At 38.9% G+C, this 20,139-nt stretch overlaps 1 protein-coding gene and 1 long non-coding RNA gene across 4 annotated transcripts in view; one reads left to right on the top strand and one right to left on the bottom strand.

The window, feature by feature from the left end:
• LOC138949186 (deoxynucleotidyltransferase terminal-interacting protein 2-like) overlaps positions 1–20,139 on the bottom strand; it is a 182,335-nt gene that overhangs the window by 156,965 nt on the left and 5,231 nt on the right. For 2 of the 3 annotated variants that reach the window (XM_070320965.1, XM_070320963.1), the window contains exons 2-3: positions 10,609–10,680; positions 8,361–8,469 (exon numbers count right to left, since the gene is read on the bottom strand). In XM_070320965.1, the coding sequence (XP_070177066.1) occupies positions 8,361–8,469; positions 10,609–10,680 (181 nt within the window). The remainder of the gene's footprint in view (positions 1–8,360; positions 8,470–10,608; positions 10,681–20,139) is intronic. The other variant, XM_070320964.1, reaches the window with a different exon arrangement.
• Positions 14,841–20,074, top strand: LOC138949191 (uncharacterized). The gene is made up of 2 exons (XR_011450181.1): positions 14,841–15,177; positions 16,016–20,074. It is a non-coding gene; the product is annotated as an uncharacterized lncRNA (long non-coding RNA).

Below are 20,139 nucleotides of genomic sequence, written 5' to 3'. Positions count from 1 at the left end.
AACGGTTCATACCAACTCCCCCCCCCCCCCTTTTTTCTCAACGAATTTGCATCGATCTCAAGAATGGTCTGTGAGCTAAGGAAAATATCGGAATTCCGATAAAATTCGGACCTGTCCTATGTCTGTTAATATACTTACCCAATTCTCATAAATGCATTGACTTCAATCTCACATGCTAGATGTCGAAAAACTACTCAAATTACCTGCCCTTGCAAGGGTGGTAACCAAGCTAAAAACAGACGCCATAGCCGTTGCTATGCCCTGTCCCACCTGGTTACCCATAACCCACCGCGCACCACGTGAGCGCCTGCATCCGGAATAATCATTCGAGACTTCTCAAAAACCCGTAGGAAATTAAGTAGCGGGGATGGATGGGAGGGTATTAACTATGAGAATTGGGTAAGTATATTAATCAAATGAAAATTTACTATTGAAATTTTCCATTAAATTACATATTCTTACCCCAATTCTTATAAATGCAGATTGCTCCTAAAGGCGGAGGGAACTTACTTATGTCCCTGAGAGAACCTGTCCTGCAGAAACTAACGAGGGCAAGGAAATGGCCCCATCAAAGCAGGAGCAGGAGATGTCCAGGAGGTAAAAAATCAATGAACACGTCATCAGACCTCCAAAGAGCTGTTGGCAAAACTTCGCATAGGCGAAAAGAACACCACCAGCGAGAGAAGAACCCCAGGCTCTGGACTCCTGTAAAGGAACAGAGGGAGGACTGAACGCCCCCCCCCCCCCCCCCCTGTGTTCAATAAGCTACCACTCATAGTGTGTTACAATAACATCAAATACGATGAAGAGTGGTGTTTTTTACATTTAGTCAAGTTTTGACTAAATGTTTTAACGTAGAGGGGGGAATCGAGACGAGGGTCGTGGTGTATGTGCGTGTGTGTGTGTGTGTGTGTGTGTGTAGAGCGATTCAGACTAAACTACTGGACCGATCTTTATGACATTTGACATGAGAATTCCTGGGTATGATATCCTCAGACGTTTTTTTCATTTTTTTGATAAATGTCTTTGATGATGCCATATCCGGCTTTTCGTGAAAGTTGAGGCGGCACTGTCACACCCTCATTTTTCAACCAAACTGGTTGAAATTTTGGTCGGGTAATGTTCGACGAAGCCCGGACTTCGGTATTGCATTTCAGCGTGGTGGCTTAAAAATTAATTAATGACTTTGGTCATTAAAAATCTGAAAATTGTAAAAAAAAAAAAAATTTTATAAAACGATCCAAATTTACGTTTATCTTATTCTCCATCATTTGCTGATTCAAAAAACATATAAATATGTTATATTCTGATTAAACACAAGCTCTGAAAATTAAATATATAAAAATTATTATCAAAATTAAATTTTCCAAATCAATTTAAAAACACTTTCATCTTATTCCTTGTCGGTTCCTGATTCCAAAAACATATAGATATGATATGTTTGGATTAAAAACACGCTCAGAAAGTTAAAACGAAGAGAGGTACAGAAAAGCGTGCTATCCTTCCCAGCGCAACTACTACCCCGCTCTTCTTGTCAATTTCACTGCCTATGCCGTGAGCGGTGGACTACGAGTATACGGTCTTGCTGCGTTGCATTGCGTTCAGTTTCATTCTGTGAGTTCGACAGCTACTTGACTAAATGTTGTATTTTCGCCTTACGCGACTTGTTTTTATGTATTAAGACTCATTGTGACTTTAACAAATTCTCGAAGAGATAGTGCCACAAGAAGCTGCCAAAATAACCTAAACTTGATTTTAACAAATATCTCGTTGGAATGGGGCCATTATGCTTTTCATTTGCATTGATTTGAAATTTTGAGGTGAAAACATGTGTATTTGTGAACAAACAAGCCTTTATCAAACTTGAATTATTTTAAATAATTATCAGAGAGAGAGAGAGAATATGAAAGTAGCAGATGAAATAAGCCTGTAACAACATTTTGCACACTCTTTGACTGCAATTTATGTACCTTATACTTTTATATGGTCCAATGCGTCATTTTTAATTTCCAAATAAGGTATAGGTGGTGCACCGCTTTGGAAAAAACTGAAAAAACATGCAAGTAGAGGTGTTGCTGTATTGTTTAAAAATAATTTTGATTATAAGATTCATAATATTGTCAAAGATGATGATGGAAGGTATATTTTGATTGATATTGAGATTTTGAAAAAACGTCTGACCCTTGCAAATGTTTATGGCCCAAGTAATGCTGATTGTCCTGCCTTTTTTGATAAACTTGTTTGAGAAAATTGTGCAGATGGATAATGAGTTAATTATACTGTTCAAAAAAAGAAACGCATAGCTTGTAATATTTGGTTAATTTAGTTATATGGCTACAAGGATATCCACCAAACTGCAGAAAATGTTTATCTGGTCGTCGACCTTTCGTCCATTGCCACAAGTGAGCTCTGCACGTGACGCATGCGTTATCAGTGGCTACAATGTCAAAATTGCTCATTTGGCATGACCACTCGTCATGCTTCAGTGTAATCTCGTGAAACTCGGGGAATATTGAGCTCTCACCATGTCTTCCAAAACCCATAAAAGCGGATTGTTCGCCACAAAGAAATCAGACGACAATTCAGCGACGAAAGATGGCCCGATTGAGCAGAGAAGACCGCCAAATTGCATTGGGTCGTTTACAAGCAGGCCAAAGTCAAAGTGCAATCGCCAGGCACTTCCACGTGTCCCAGAGCACCATCAGTAGACTGTGGGTCAGGTTTCAAGCCACTGGCTCCGTTGCTGACTTGCCACGAGCGGGAAGACCAAGGGCGACAACTGCTGCTCACGACCGCTTCATACGGCTCCGCCACCTCCGGAATCGTTTCCTGTCGGCCTCATCTTCTGTCCAGGCTCTCCCCGGGCCACACCGATTATCGGACCAGACCGTGCGGAACCGCCTGCATGAAGCTGGTTTGAGAGCTCGCAGACCTCACAGAGGAGCTGTCCTCACCCGCCGCCATCGCCAGAACCGAGTGCAGTGGGGCAACCAGCACCTTCGCTGGACCGTCCGGAATCACTGGAGACACGTGTGGTTCAGCGACGAGTCCTACTTCCTGCTCCAGCGACATGATGGTCGGAGGAGGGTCTACCGGAGAGTAAACGAACGTTACGCGCCCAACTGTGTGGATGAGGCACCCGTTCATGGTGGTGGAGGCGTCATGGTGTGGGGGGCGATCAATACCGCTGGAAGGAGCACCCTGGTGCACGTCCAAGGGCGCATAACTGCCCAGCGATACGTGGAGGATATTCTGCGCCCACACGCCCTTCCTCTTCTGGCTGACCAGGATGCCATATTCCAGCAGGACAACGCTCGCCCGCACACAGCACGACTCACCACCCAGTTCCTCACCGACCACCATGTCCAGGTGCTTCCCTGGCCATCCATGTCGCCAGACATGAACCCGATAGAACACCTCTGGGATGAATTGGACAGACGTGTGCGCAGGCGAGAAGAAGCGCCGGCAAATCACCGTGATCTATTGCAGGCACTTCAGGAGGAGTGGGACACCATCCCACAGCAAGATATCCGGCATCTGATCCAGTCCATGCCCAGAAGGTGCCGGGCAGTTGTTGCTGCTCAAGGCAGTCACACCCCCTACTGACTTGACAGCCTCGGCACCCAATCGTATTGATTGACTGATTGATTTGAAGATGCAAATGAACTGTGTGTGCATTCAACTGTGTCCATACCAAATTTCAAACAAATAATCTAAATATTGGATTTTCTGTTAATTTTTTCGAAAAATAAAACAAATTTGGCAAGTAGCAACTATGCGTTTCTTTTTTTGAACAGTATATTATCGGAGGTGATTGGAATGTTGTTATAAACCCCAATGTTGATACAAACTACCCGGCCAAATCTTATAAAGTCAATAGTAGGAGAAAAGTTGTTGATTTTATGGAGCAGTATGATCTCATTGACATATATAGAGCCTTACATGCTAATGTGAGACAGTATACATGGAGGCGGTTTCATAGTTCACAGCGAAGCAGACTTGATTATTTCCTTGTGTCAGAGCAGTTAGGTTTTGAGATTGTGAAAGCGGATATTACACCAGGTTACTATTCTGATCACTCAATTGTTGGAGTAAGTTTTAGAACTGATGTTGTTAAACGTGATAGACCCTTTTGGAAGTTTAATAATTCACTGTTGACAGACATGGAATTTGTAAATATAGTGAAGAAGGTTATTGTTGATGTAAAGATACAATATGCTTTACCTGTTTATAATGTGGACAATATTGACTTGATTGACGATGATGATTTACAGCTATTGATTGATGATCAGTTGTTTTTTGAGATGTTATTGATGGAAATAAGAGGTAGATGCATTTCATATTCCTCATATATAAAAAAAAGGAAAGTAACAGAACAGAAAAAGATCTTCTTGCTCAGATATACACTTTGGAAAGTAACTTGACAGAGTATAATATTCAACTTTTAGAGCAAACACGACAGGAGTTAAGTCAAATAAGGCAGAAAAAAGTGGATGGTATGATAATTAGATCCCGTGCGAAGTGGATTGGAGAAGGGGAAAAAAATACAAAATATTTTTGTAATTTGGAGAAAAGACAGTTTGTCCAGAAGTCCATGTGTTTTTTGCTGAAAGATGATGGTGAAGTTATTCATGATAATGCTTTAATTGTTAAGGAAGCACAGACTTTTTATGAGGAGTTATATACTTCAAGAGAAGCCGAACTGGTAAATCAAGAGATTGATGAAAACCTGGCTCATCCTGTATTAACAGATGCTGAGAGTAAACAATTGGAAGGTAGACTTACTCAATGTGAGCTACTCAAAGCTGTGAAAAAATTAAACAACGACAAAAGCCCAGGATCAGATGGGTACACTGCGGAATTCTTCAATTTTTTCTATTCTGACTTAGGAAAGTTTATGTTACGGTCTATACATTGTGGATTTGAGAAAGGAGAAATGTCAGTGACTCAGAGACAGGGCGTTATAGTATGTATTCCAAAGGAAGGAAAAAATAAAACACTTTTGAAAAATTGGAGACCAATTACTCTGTTAAATACGGTCTATAAGATTGCATCAACGTGCATTGCAAAACGGTTTAAACGTGTTTTGCCAAATTTGATTCATGATGATCAAAAAGGCTTCTTGAAAGGAAGATATATTGGTGAAAACGTCAGATTAATATATGATACCCTGTTCTACTCAAATAAACATAATATACCTGGCCTACTTTTGACGGTCGACTTTGTTGCCTGGTCATTTATTGAAAAATCTTTGAGCAAATTTAACTTTGGAAATGACATGAAACGATGGATTTCTACTTTTTATTGCAAAATTAAGTCCTGTGTTTCAGTTAATGGTCGGTATTCAGCATGGTTTAATGTAGGTCGAGGCACCCGGCAAGGGGATCCGCTGTCACCTTATTTATTTTTTATTTGTGCTGAAATATTGTCTCTTATGATACGCCAGAACAAAAAGATTGGTAGTATGAATATTCTTGGCGAAAATATTTTATTGTCACAATTCGCCGATGATACCAGTCTGTTTCTTGATGGTACAGAGCAATCTTTTTGCGAAAGTATAAAAGTGTTACAACATTTTGCATCACTGTCAGGTCTGAGAATGAACTATGATAAAACAATTGTAGTTTGGTTAGGACCTTTAAAGTTTTGCAAAAGAAGATTTTTGCCTGATATGAATTTTACCTGGAACCCGGATAATTTTAAAGCACTTGGCGTTATTTTTTCGGTGAATGTATCCGATGTTTTTTTTTTTAACTATAGAAATAAGTTAAAGGAAATTCAAAAACTTCTGAATTCATGGACCAGAAGGAACCTGACACCTTTTGGTAAAATAACAGTCCTAAAAACCTTGGCTATTTCCAAATTGACACATTTGTTTACTAATTTACCTGATCCAGACAAACAGTTTATGATGGAGTTAAATAATATTTTTTTCAAATTTCTTTGGGATGGAAAAAGAGATAAAATTAAAAGAACTACGGTCACCCAACCCTATGAAGATGGAGGATTAAAGATGGTTGACGTGAAAAGTTTTCTGTCATCTCTAAAAATTGTTTGGTTAAAAAGAGTTGATGGTCTTACTGGATTAATATCAAGATTATTGTTTAAAGCATGTCCATCTGTTACAACAATTAATATGAGAGGAGAAGAATTTGCAAATGTTTTGATGCAGAGAATGGAAAACCCGTTTTGGACCAATGTTTTTAAACATTATAAGAAACTACATGGAAAATGTGACCCTATAACCTTTAACGATTTTGTATCAGAATGTTTACATTATAATGTTAATATTCGGAGAGATAAAAAGACAGTGTACATTCAAAATTGGATCGACAATGGAATAGCTCAGATTGGTCATATTTTGGGACAAAATGGGTACTTATCCTATAATGCGTTTAAAATCAAATATCCAAATGTGCGAGGCGATTTTGTATTGTATCAAGGTGTAATCCAGGCTGTTAAGAAATATCAGAGAAAAATCGGCTTAGAATTTGATAAACATTTTATTATGACAGAGCCCATTGTGTGGACATGTATTTGTAAAGGTAAGACACAACTTATTTACAAAAAACTGATTGAACATGCTACGATCCCAAAATGTATCGAAAAATGGTCTGAATCTTTAGACTGTTTGTTAGATAAGAAGGCTATTTTTCAACATGTTTTTAAAACAACAAAAGACACTTGTCTGAGATGGTTCCAGTACCGATTATTGTACAGAATTTTGCCCACAGAAAGGTTTCCATTTTTGCGAAAAATTGTGGATACGTCATTGTGTACATTTTGTGGTAGAAATGAAGAAACCCTTTTACATATGTTTTGGGAGTGTGATAAAGTGCAGACTTTTTGGATAAAATTTGTAAATTGGCTAAAGGCGAACTGCACCCATTGCGTCAATTTAAATCTGTCTAAAGAACTGGTTCTTCTTGGAGTGGCGAACAATGTAGTCACCGATAAAGCTTTTGATATGTTATTAAAGGCAGAGTAAGCCTCCCGTAAACCATCACAGATACGGTCAGGCTTTTACACACAGTACAAACACCCTTTCATTTAAACACTCACCAATTGAGAACATCCTAGGTGCCCTCCGTAAAGAGCGAACAATTTTCAAAGAATTTATTTTTGCGTGGTTTATCTTACCCCTGAGCCATCGTGAACCCGTGTGATCCAGTTTTCCCCCTTTTCACAATGCAATCGTCATAGTTAGTCATTTGAATGCGACTCGACGTGAGCTTATCTACAATAGCACGTTATTTATGCACGAAACAACGGCTGTGGTTCACAAGAACTCTAGCGATGGCTTTTGACTGTTGAGAGGAACGGCGATTTGCACTGATAAACCGGGCCGTCGTCTGCTACGACCCTTGCGTGACCCTGCTTCCGGGCTTTTCTTTTTTTAAACTTTCACAACTTCGAATTGTTCTGATCTTGTCTTGATGAAAAACGAATTCTTTTATGATTAAAGAATGTTTGTGTAACAAGCTGTCAATTTATTATTTAGATTTTAAAAGTTAGGTCTAGCGCAAAAACGAGGCGCCATTGTTCTTCAGGGCCAAGTCCACGAAAATAAATTCTTGGAAAATGTCTCACGCTCGACAGAAAGCAGCCAGGATGTTCCCGTTCGGTGAGCGTTCAAATGGAAGTATGCTTGTACTGTATTTAGACGCTCGGGGAGCTCTGTGATGGTTTACGGGAGGCTTACTGTGCCTTTAATCTGTGCCAAACACCATGTATATATTTCCAAAATGAACAAAAAGACCCCTCATTTTCAGACATTTAGTAGAAACTTTAAGCAAAGATTTATTTGTGAAAAGTATAACGCAGTTGTGAATAATACAGTAGATAAATTCTACAAGGATTGGCGCCTGTATATGCACTTTTTGATGTAACCCTTAGGTTTTTTCGTTCTTAAAACCTTTTGATAATGCGACCACCAAACCACTGAACATCCCCCCCTCCCCATTCCATCCTCCCACCCCATGTATGTTGTAATTGTCCAAGTGTGTTTTTCTGTTATATGATTCTGTCCTTTCGGTTAGGTGATGTCCTGTAATGTACAGCATATACATGTAAAAAAAAAAAAAAAAAACTGCACAAAAAGAGAATAAAAAAAACCAATAAAAAAAAAACATGCTTTAAGAGTTTTTCCTTTCGGTATCTTTGTTTAAAAAAAAGAATTGTCAAATGCTTCTATAATGCACACAAGTCACTTTGATTTTTTTTTTTGACACAGGCAAACTTTTTATGTTGAATCTTTCTTTTAAAGTATGGATCGTACACGACCCACACCATCCGGACTGTGCAGTCCACAGCGTAATCCAGTGAAGGTTAATTACTTAAAAAAAAAGACTGTGGGTTACCTCTTCAGCACTCTTTTGGTGAATGGCCCTGATTCCCTGTGTTGTATTTCCTGGTGCTGATGAAGATGATTTTTCTGCAGGAGCCTGTGTCTTGTCTGTCTTCATTTTTCTGAAAATCACCATAAGATTTAAAATAATCATTACACGAAACAACGGTTGAAAAGGCAAGAAGTATCACTGATTTCCCTTAATATACATTTGAACAGCATATTATTACAATGTCTCACTGAAGGCATACATGTAACTTAACATTCAAAATAGTGTATGCATGCTGACTAAAGTGCAGAACGCACAATAGCAGAATTCCACAGCTAACATGCAATCATTTCATAGCTTTAGCCAGGGCTCCCCATATATGCCCAAACATAGAGGGTCCCCGGACTCCCACTTTCAATTTTTAGAAGGTCCATGTACAGAGTAGTTTTAGAGGGTCCCAAGAGTCCAGGGACCCCAAAGCCCTTGTGCACTGATAATGCATTATGACAATGAGCACGCATAGTTGTGATATGAAGTCTTTTTTTTCCGTGGGACTATCCCAGGAGAACATTTTAACATTACCGTATTATGGTTGCATTAAACACACTCACACACACACAGACACACACGCCTTGCCCCCTCAGATGCTTTTGACATTAAGATTTGAGCGGGGTACTTGGGGTCTCTGTACAAAACAAAAAATCAAAAGTACATTTGCTGGGTAAGGGGGTGGGGCGTCTTTTAGATTTATTTCCATGACTGAGTGCTAGTTGCTAGCTGTGCATTGAGAAAGTTGAACTGGTGCAATCTGTGAGTCTTGAATTACAATGACATTTACAGGCTTGGGTTTGAAACTTCTCGGTGATGATCGTGGATTTACGTTTACTAAAAATCTTTTTGAGGCTTCAATACGACTAGAACCCCGAAGTTTCAAATGAATGCCTATCAATATGTAAGTACTCTTGCATTCTGTTTGAAAGCATTTTTACATTTTGTTCGGAGTGTGCAATTTTTTCTCCGTTGCTTTGCTTGATCGGTCTGAGCACTGTGTTCGTTCACCGCTGAAGTCGCCAGACAAGCTTTTGCACCAGCAACCAGAGCATTTTTTCCCACTTATTCTCTCTCACTTTTACAATATGATTTCATTACAAGTACAGTACAATATGATTTCATTACAAGTACAGTACATATGATAACATTACAAGTACAATAACATAGCGACAAGGGAAAGAAAAGAAAAAGAGGGGATACATAACACAACACGATATCCCAATATAGTGTACAGATGACAAAAATGCACTTCACGTACAGAAAGAAGGGGTGACAACATAGGGAAAAGGTGGGGAAAGGGGGAGGTGGGAGACGGTGGTCATATAATTTTATCATACTTCAATACAAAATTACTTGATTACACAGGCAGTTAATACCTAACAATTTAAACCTGTATATCAATTAATATTGTTTTTCAGGAATTCACAATGTCTGACATTCAAGTGAAATTTAAAAAATAATGACTGTATTGATGGCAGTCCTTCACAAATGTATATAAAACATTATTAATACTGGACATATATTTTTCAACATGGAATCTTTGTTTTAAAATTGACAAAAACTACAAAGGTTGGAGGAGTCTTTTTCATCTTTGATGTGACATACTGTTTCGCAATTAGAATGAACAAGTCCAAAATTTTGTCTGTATGAATATTATAACCAGGGTTAAGTGTGTCCCAGGATTCCCTCACATTTTTAGTACGTGTTTTTGGCTTCTAGTGTGTATAGGATGCAGGGACGCGCACTTTGGGGAGCTCTGCTTTAGCCATCTCCACTTTGGTACAAATACATGTTCAAAATCAAATAAACAACAAAAATTCAAGTTGTCTTTTATTTTTCTAGTTGATTTGCATCCTATAACACTATTTCCTCCTAAGTTTTCAAGCAATCGCATTGCTTTAGCAATCTCCAGATCAGTACAACTATATTTTTTCAAAATCACACAAAGCTTCCTAATTCTTAACATAAATTGCACTTGTCATGATTTGCATTATAATAAACTCTTTCCTCCAAAATTTGCTTGTGAATATGATATTAATGCTGTCATATATATTATCATTCCTACTTTAAAGTAGGAGTGAATTCACAAATGAATCAGTGACCCTGAAAGCATCATCTATTACAAGTCATGTATCAGGTAAACAACTGTTGGGTTGTACATTCAAATCTGTTGAATTTGACCCCATCAGTCTTAACAACAGCTTCCTAAATCAGTTCTTACTGAGACAAGTTGCTCAATAGCGGCTCCATTCCTGTTGAGAGATTTTCTGTTTCTGATGAAGATCTAGAAGCCCTGAAAAAAAGATAAATGCACCATTTCATTTTCAGCACACAAACGGCCTTAGGCCCTACTAATAGTAATGTAAAATCAAACGATTGAACGTTAGGTAAGACATTATTTGTATGTGTCTATGTCAGTGTGTGTGTGTGTCTGTGTTTCATTTTTTTCTTGGTGAATATCTGTGCATAATATTGCTGTTGTTACTTCTAACATACTAAGTAAATATATTATTACTTGTCTAAAGTTGTCTTACACCTAGTGATCTACATTTTGTGGCCATCAGCAGTATAAAACATAGCTATGCCAAACAAGTATCCTTTTGTAGAACTCCTAGAGCTGAACACAAAACAGTTTATTTTGTAAAAATTGGTTGAGCGGTTAAGGAAATACAAACATTTTAGTGTTGAAATTTTGGCCTAAAATCGGAAAAGTGGTTACATGGGCCAAAGAAAGAAAAAGGGGGAAAGCTGGTGGCACCACCCAAGGAGTGAAATGTCGGGTTTTTGAGCAATTACTGCAGAAGTTTACAAGAGATCATGTTGATATTTGGGTGTTTTAAGTAAGCAAGTATGCTGAATGGATTCGTATCATTAGAACGAGGTTTCACTGAACTTCATCTGGAGGTGCTAATTTGCATAAATTACATATTATGGCGTTTGTTTATTGTTGCCATTTCCTGCACTGCTTGTGCTAATCACACCGTAACAACAGAAAAGTCATTGCAAGATATATTGAAGGTTGTGTCAGGGATGTTGCTACAAATTCATACCTATAGGACAAATGTCCTGAGTTCTTCAGCATCAATAGGACATTTGACCGCTTTCAGAAAGTGTAATAGGACATTATAAATTTGCGCCAAACAGCTTATAACACATTCCATGGAATTGTTCCAAAGTCATGTGCCCACACACACACGCACACACACACCCATGCGCGCGCGCTGTAGAACACACACATAATATAGTAAATACATCAACACAGTGTGCGTATAATGTTGTATTTGTTTAGTTTCAAAGAAACCACAACAACAAAAAACCATGAACTTCTTCTTCTTCTTGTCGTTCGCTGTTAGATCGTCAGTCCGGACTGCAGGGCGAAACGCGCTGTCCTCTCCAGGTCCTCTCTGGGGCCGTATAGCTTCTTTTGTAGCGCTGTCTCCTCTGGCCAGGTGGTGTCCCTCAGAGCACTGTGGTATGGACAAGCCTGCAGGATGTGCTCTGCTGTCTGATTCTTGCCACACGGACATAGGGGGGAGAGAACTAGCTTCAGCTTTGTGGCCATATGAACAACTTTAGAGCTCTTACTTTGATTACAAACTGCATGATTTGGATAAAAGTTGAAAAACAAAATGATCGGTTTGATCTAATGCTGATCTTTTGCAGGCTTTAGTTTTTTTTTCAGCGGCATAATTCTGTGCTTCGTCTCGTATCGAAAACAAAAGCAGACGACAAATTTAGTCAGTTGGAGTTGTCTCCTGTACCATGCACTGATCTAAAAATAATCCACTATTTTTAGATCAGTGCGCTGCACCGAGACGGTTATACCCAAACGGCGCATACCGCAAACGGTTCGGGAATTCCCGACAAAAGAAAAGATCCGCACGCGGCACTGGCAACTTCAGTGTCAGCTGAACACGAGAGCGTTTGGTCTTTTAGAAGATTTGTATCTTGAAATGAAAATTAACGAATATCGCGCTGTCCGAAGGAATGGAGTACATATCGGACAATGACCACGCTCAGGCTAAAACGATAGGACATCTGACCGACATGCGGCAATGTGAATCGGACATTTGGGGATTTTCATCGTTATATGTCCGATGTCCGACGCCTAACGACATCCCTGTTGTGTGAGGTAAAGAAAAGAATAAATTCATGAATTTGATCTAGTTTTCATTTAAATTTACATACATATTCGTTCGTTAAAGATATAGTCTCCGCCAGTAAAAGGCCTTCAGATCGCCCTAAAAGCTTTACCATAAGATTCTGCGTGACGAATAATGTTACCACACAGAAGGACAAACTTAACTTTGCAGAATTAAAAGTTTGGGAAGTTGAATCAATTGTCGTAATATCAAAGGAAAATGCACTCTTGTGATGTGTTCCGTGGGTGATGTCCCTTGATTCGAGACAACATGGCGACTATCAGGGAACGTTTTGACGAATTGGAGACTGACCAGGTAAGTGTCGGATTTGTAGACCACAGGAAATGTTGTTTATAATCAAATAGGGCTTTCAATACAACAGTCAGTATTAGTGTAAAGGTTGATCCCAGCAGGACTGCAAAGAAATCTGTAAGGCGAGTCATTTCGAACCATTTGGTTGGTATGATGAGATGGATACCAGTAACTGAGTAAGTTCGTCAAACGGTAGATTCGTCACCGGTCCCCGGTAACTTCGCCACAGTAACTTCGCCACAGTAGTCCGAGCGCGGCTGTTATGTAATGGTAATACAACCTTGCACCCCCCCCCCCTTTCTCTCTCTCCCTCTCTCTCTCCCCCTCCCCCTCTCTCTATCCTTTCACAGAGCATACATGTGATGTTGTGCGTATTTATTTTGTATCTCTTTTTTCTTTGAGTAGGTGAAGTACACAATATAAAATGGCATTTTCATATTCTCTCTCTCTCTCTCTCTCTCTCTCTCTCTCTCTCTCTCTCTTAAAAATGTGAATCTTGAATCTCTCCCACAAATCAAACATCTGAAAGCATAAGCTCTAAGCATAAACACCCGCCCACCCTGCCGGTAACTTCGTCACCCGTGACGAATCTACCGTGTGACGAACTTACTGGTAGCCGATGAGATCACTTGTTTTCAGCTACTAGAGGCAGTAGAACGAGGACGTCAGCCGGCTTTGCATATGGTTTATCCCACACAAACTTAATACTGACTTTTCCCCTCCCCTCCAAAGTGCTGCTGATCGAACTTTGGATCATTGTAACGCTTGAAATTCGTGGAGAAACATCCAATCTGAAGTTAATTTTGGCTGACGTCTTTCCGATACGGCGATAGCTCAATCAGTGAATGTGTGCAGATCATGGATTGGAAAATCAAGGACTTGCCTTCTGAAATAATTATAAGACTCTGCATTTGCACTGTTACTCTTTTGATAATATATATATAGATGCATTTTTTTTTTAGCTACAATTCATACCACTGGAATAAACACAACAGTAAACTAAAAGTAAAAGTGTGCTTTGCTTGCAAGAGTGAGTAGAACAGAAAATACTAATTATCACACCCATTTTAAAAGCAAAAATTCTACTCGCACTAGTAAAGCTTATGAGAGCTGAATTTTATTTGTTCAATGGGCAGTCGATAGAGAATGAATCATGCTCTTCAAAGTCAAGTGAGCTTTTCTTGATGATAATAGGTTTGATACAGATACTGTAAATTGAGTAAGGATGAAGTATGAGAACTGTAAACTCTTCTCGTTCCGTCTAGGCTATGGAAGTTTCGCTTCCAGCAGAACATGCTGTCCTTACTAGTGCTAGAGGGCGGCAGGAGAGGAAAAGGTGCGGACAGAAAGTGATCTGCTGAGGAACCAATTTGAAGGTAAATCAGGATTAGTTTTAGTCCTTTTCCTAGTACTTTCCATGCACGGGTTCACACACGCATGTATACACAGAATCATGAATGACAATAGCACTTGCACAAATAGTTATATAAGAAATAATAGGGTGAACTTTGATGACAATAACAGAAGATATTATTTTCTTGGGTGAAGAGTATAATGGGGATTTCACAGTTATAATTATGGCAAGGATAGAACTATTAGAAGTGTGCTGTGCATCTGTCTGTCAAAAGGGCCCACCAACACTTTGTTTCCTCTGAAGAGCAATATACCACAGTTGTGTGATATATAATTTTACGTGCAAGAATGCCTTTTGTAAAAAAAATTCCTGATAACATGGTGAGACACACAGAAATGCAATAGACAACACCCTTGTGACATCATTGTTTATTTTGCTGTCATTAAAATGATCCATTCATTGTTATTATACATTCATCAGAATACTTTCCTATAATTTACATGGAATGTATCCTGTGAGGAAATACACAAGTACAGGTTGTAACAAAACTCTCTCCTCTGAATTGTTTAAGGTTTCAAGGGAAAATGTGCTAGATGTAATATGAGAACATTAGATGAGGTAAAATTTACAAACAATAAAAAAAAAAGCAAGTGTGAAAAATCACACGTTGTCAATATAAAAAAATGAATGTGCTTTACAAAACTGTACTTTCTTTTCTTTTGAAATAGTCACTTTAAAATTTAAAAAACACACCATTGTTCATAAGAAATACTTTGCAAGTTTTGCTCATCGTTCAGGTTAGTGGTGTGTTATGACTCGTTTATGCCTGGTTCAAGCAGGCATAGTTGTAAAAATGGGTATTGACTGATTTAAAAGTGAAATAACAATCTTTCCACTTCCAGAAACTTATCCAGGAACCAGGCCAGGAGAAACTCCAAGCCCTAGCCTCTAAATGGTGAAGCTGAATGCTGGCCTTATGACAGTAAGTACCTAATCCTTGTGTGAGATTTGCTCTAAATCCTCTGCAAGTGCAAGCAGACAGTTGCCACAATAAAAATATTTAAAAAAAAAAAACTCTGAAATAATTCTGTCTGAGAATAGGGTTAAAATAACAGTTTATAAACATAAATCAGAGAAAGTAACCTTACAAATAAGGGGGCATAAAAAAGAGGGTTTCTGTACAGTACATGGGTACACTGGGCACGAGCTATGAACAGGAAAGGTGTACCAGAATTCAAATGTCTTGGAGAAATGTGTACAAATGAGGCAAAACTCGCCTCTGACAAAATGGATATGATGCAAAACAACATGTTTAAATAATCAAGTATTAGAAGATTATTTCAAGGAGAGGGTGACATATAGTATATATGTGTCTCAAGAGACAATCATGTGCAATTCATTCCAAGAAGCTAAAGATATGTTACAGGTGCCTCTTCACAAATATTCACAATGTCCCAGGACAGTCTTGTTTTACTAACCAGTGTCATCACTCATGTACATTTCTTCTTCTGTGTTCGATATAATCTATATTAAATTGCTTTCTGTTTTATATACCTGCCTCAACTCTGTTCTATCATACTGGAAAGCCTGTACCGTCACAGGTGTATATCCCCCCCCCCCCCCCCCCCCCCCTGGGGACACACACACACCAAGACATGCTCTATTACATAAATTACAATTTCTTCTTTCTCATTATTTTCTCCAATTTTCTTATTTTCTCCAATTTTCTTAAATTTGGTGCATATCTTTTTTAACAATTTTAATGTTTAAATCTGAATCAAGTTTTGTCACTGAAAGATGATTTTCTGTTTACACTCCAGGATTTCGATGCACTGGTGGTTGGTGCTGGATGAGAGTTTCCTTTCACTTGCTTGTGCCCAGAGAAGCGACGCCCTCGTCCTGGAAGAAGCAGAAGAGGGAGACATCAATAAAACACAACACTATGCTGCTTACAGACAATTTATTTTGTGCAAATATGGTTATTTGGGAGAACGAGTCCAAATAGCCAGATACAGTTAATGTGTGTAGGCCATAAGGAAAAAATGTACCGATCCAGCAGGCCAGTACACAGGCTATATATGCTGGTCGCCTGTGCTAAGTACAGAGTTGTGTCAAAAGTCATGCATGTTGAAAAGGTGAATTTAGAGCGTAGGTTTAGATCACCCCAAAGAAAAATCACATAAACCAGTCTGGGTGGCCGGGTGGTAACGCACTTGCGCTCGAAAGCGAGAGGTTGCGAGTTCGACCCTGGGTCAGGGCGTTAGCAATTTTCTCCCCCCTTTCCTAACCTAGGCAGGGATGTCGTTAGGCGTCAGGCATAGACCGATTGAAAGGCTCAAATGTCCGATTCACATAGCAGCATGGCGGTCTGATGTCCTATCGTTTTGAACTGAGCGCTGTCATTCTCCGATAAGAACACCATTCCTTCAGACAGCGTGATATTCGATATTTTCCATTCAAGATACACATTGTCCAAAATTGACCGAGCACTCTCGCCTACAGGTGCACTGAGAAAAGTCGCTCTGGATTGGTCTATGCAACGGGCTCACAACAAGGCAAATCGCTTCACGATGGCGACGAAGAAAGCACGATTGCTGCGAGATATGAAAAAAGTTGTACTTCTTAAACTAGTAGACGTTTGGGTACAACCGTCTGCAGCACACTAAAGTTAGGAGTACGGGAGACAACTCCAACTGACTATAATTCTTGCGTCTGCTTTTGGTTTCAGTTTAAGAAATTTTGACGAAGCGCATTGAATTATGCCACCGAATTAAAACTAATAGGCCTGCCAAAGATCAACAAAAGCTGAAGATCTTTGGCTTTTCAACGGCATCCTGTGCAACGTTTCGGTCAAAAACAGGTGAAAACGCGACGAGCGTCACAAGAATGACAGTGCCAATGACAGTGTCGCATTGGAAACTGACACAGCCACGGAAAGAGACGTTTTGTATTTTGGGACTGCTGCCGGAAGGAGACCGTAATATATGGTTTCATCACTGTCAACTGGTTACAGAAATAATCGTCTGCTCCAGTGAGCGGCGAAACCAAACGGTTGATTATCACGTGACACTTTTGTCATATTTAGAGTTGTTTGCACAGTAAATACAGCCGCGAAAAATAGCTCGCTTGAAACTGTCTTACATATCAATTCCTTTGTAATTTATAAATTACCAAAAAAAACATGAAAAATCATTATCGACGATCTTGAATCTGCTTATTGTTCACAGAACCCACTGTATATTTACCACTGGGTTACATTTTCATTCCTATTTGCTGATGTGTAAAACTTTTTTTTGTACTGTGCACACTATTTACTCGAGTCAGTAGTTGCGGGTAAAATCTGATCCCTGTTTTCAATTTTGTGGAATCATTTTGCGACATATCGATAAAGTCACGAGGCAAAGAACATCAACAAAGACCATATGGGCAATCATATACATTTTTGCGGGGTGTAACGGAGATCGACTTTGTCTTTATAAGAATAGGAATCACATCATCTTAAACTCTACACATGGTGACAACTGCAACGCGTGTGTCACACAGCATGACAAATAAAAAAGAGCCCCTGCAGTGAATATTCCATGCTTAGTCCTATTTATCAGTTTTGGTGGCGCTGATTCGGCAAATGAAATGTTTTAATTATGTTGTGCTGGCTTGCAGCCCAAGAGAGATATTAAACAAAAGCAAATGTATTTCTTCAGGCCTAACCATCATAATGCCATCTATGCATGGTGATCTGTAAACTTTTGTTCTCTGTGCACAATGCATGTGTAAACATTTTGTTGTTCGCAGAACGCAGAACCAATTTCACATTTTAACCCTGAGGCTGGTTGTCGCGACATATGTCGCGCTACTTTAGGTATACTGTCACCTGGTTGTCACGACACATGTCTCGCTGCTGGCTGAGTCTGTTTGGTCGGTTCCGATTACCTCCCATGTAGGCAAAAACCTATAATATTATGACCGTTTTTTGTTATTTTTCTCTCTGTTAATTCACCAGTGGCTATGTAACATGTGTTACAGAATTGCACCAGTGTAAGAGTTAACATTTTATTTTTCACTCACATGTTTGCTGAAGTGTACAAATTTTGTTCCATTTAGTGCTGTTTTTTTCCCGTCTCAAGACATATATGGTGATGTGTTCAACTATTGTTCTCTGGGCACATTTTTTTGCACATTTATGTCCCTCACTTATGTCAATGTAGCCGCTAATTTGTTTCTTTAAGTCCAGTCAATCGTACAAACGTTTCATTGTGGGTGACTCGAGCTGTCGGGGTACTGCGACGAGATATCTTTCCCAATTATATGATTGGTGTTATATATTCTTTTACACATTTTAACTAGCATTCATCATCTTGGTTGAACTTGAAGCGTGACAAAATGATTTGTCACATTGATTGAATTTTCAGACTGTCCACATTGACTGAAATCTAAGAAAAGGGCACAATTTAACGCTGTTTTATTCTTTCCCAATTATATGATTTGTTATTGTTCACAGAACCCACTGTATATTTACCACTGGGTTACTTTTTCATTCCTATTTGCTAATGTGTCAAACTTTTTTTTGTACTGTGCACACTATTTGCTCATTTAATGCTGTGTTTATGTGTTTGTTTCACTCCCATGTGTCATATTTTCTGAGATTTCGGTCAATGTAGCCACTTTTTTTGTTTGGCCGCATTTAGCCTTTCCTTCGTAACTGTCTGTCTTCACCAAGCTGTAGATTCTTGCATTACTAATGTCGAGCAGCTATGCAAGAAAACAAAGAAAGTGTATTCAAGCGCCGAGCCGGGTAAAAAGAAAATATCACTACATTGACCGAAATTTCAGAAAGCGTCACATGTTTGCTGCTGTGTAAATGGTTTGCAGTTCATTGCACATTGAACGCTCCTTTTCTTAGGTTTGATGTTTTATCACATTTTGTTGTTCTGTGTGTGCTAGCGCTTTTTTTGGGTAACTTTGTCGCAATTACTTCTAAATTTAATATGTTACTGTTGTCACTGCGCAAGTCATGGCCAATCCACCACTGTGCCCTTTTTTATCTCTTCCAATAAATGTATGGCATTTTGTTCTGTAGGCGCTTGCCATTGCACATTGAACACGTTTTTGTTGTTGCTTATTCATAATTAACTCTGTAATTAATGAAGAAGAAAGTATTACTAGTAAATTATAATACATTACATAAAGCTCTAAATATGTAAAAATATCGGTTTCCTTGCCAGACAAGGAAACTCAAGGCATCCTGTCAGGGAGAGAATGAGCTGAACTCATTTTGACCTGAGTTCAGGATGGTAGAGAGCATAGCAAATTTGAACAAACAGTCCCTGCTTTTGAATTTTTGAAGAAGCACAGGAAAAATGTTTTTTCTTTGTATTTATCTAGACTTTCTACATTTAGAGTTTTTATTCAATCTATCCCGCAACTCACATTTTTTTGACAGTTTCCACAATTTGACTGAACTGATGTTTATTTTAACTTTAATTTGAACTATCATTTATTCGAGTCTAAAAAGTCTGAAAGAGTTACAATGTGTCCTTTTTGCTGATCAAAAACTGTTATTATATGTACCTGAAATTTCAGTAGTTGGGGATGTTTCTCAGGAAGTATTTGCTCATCTTGTAGAGCCTTCAAAGCAGGTCTCCATGACTGCATACCCTAGGTCCCTGGTCATATGACAGCAGCCAAGAGTGCTCATTGACAACATGGTGCAGCTGTGGAAGTAATACAACAATGGCTCTGGGTTATTGAGATCTCTCAAACAGTGAAATTTAGAATCCAGACACTAGTTTCATGTTTTTCCCCCTTGAACTGTTCAGAGAGAATGTGTGGCTGTGGTCTTGAGATTTACATCAAATAAAATTGAACAATGCTCTTGTCAATTGAGTATATTTGTGTGCATTTGTTGTTTCATTTATTAATAATAATAATTGTCTTGTCCTCTAAC

Source organism: Littorina saxatilis, linkage group LG15, assembly GCF_037325665.1.
Source record: "Littorina saxatilis isolate snail1 linkage group LG15, US_GU_Lsax_2.0, whole genome shotgun sequence".
NCBI lineage: Eukaryota > Metazoa > Mollusca > Gastropoda > Littorinimorpha > Littorinidae > Littorina > Littorina saxatilis.
The sequence above is the reverse complement of the archived record's forward strand: the minus strand, read 5'-3'. Positions and strand labels throughout refer to the sequence as shown.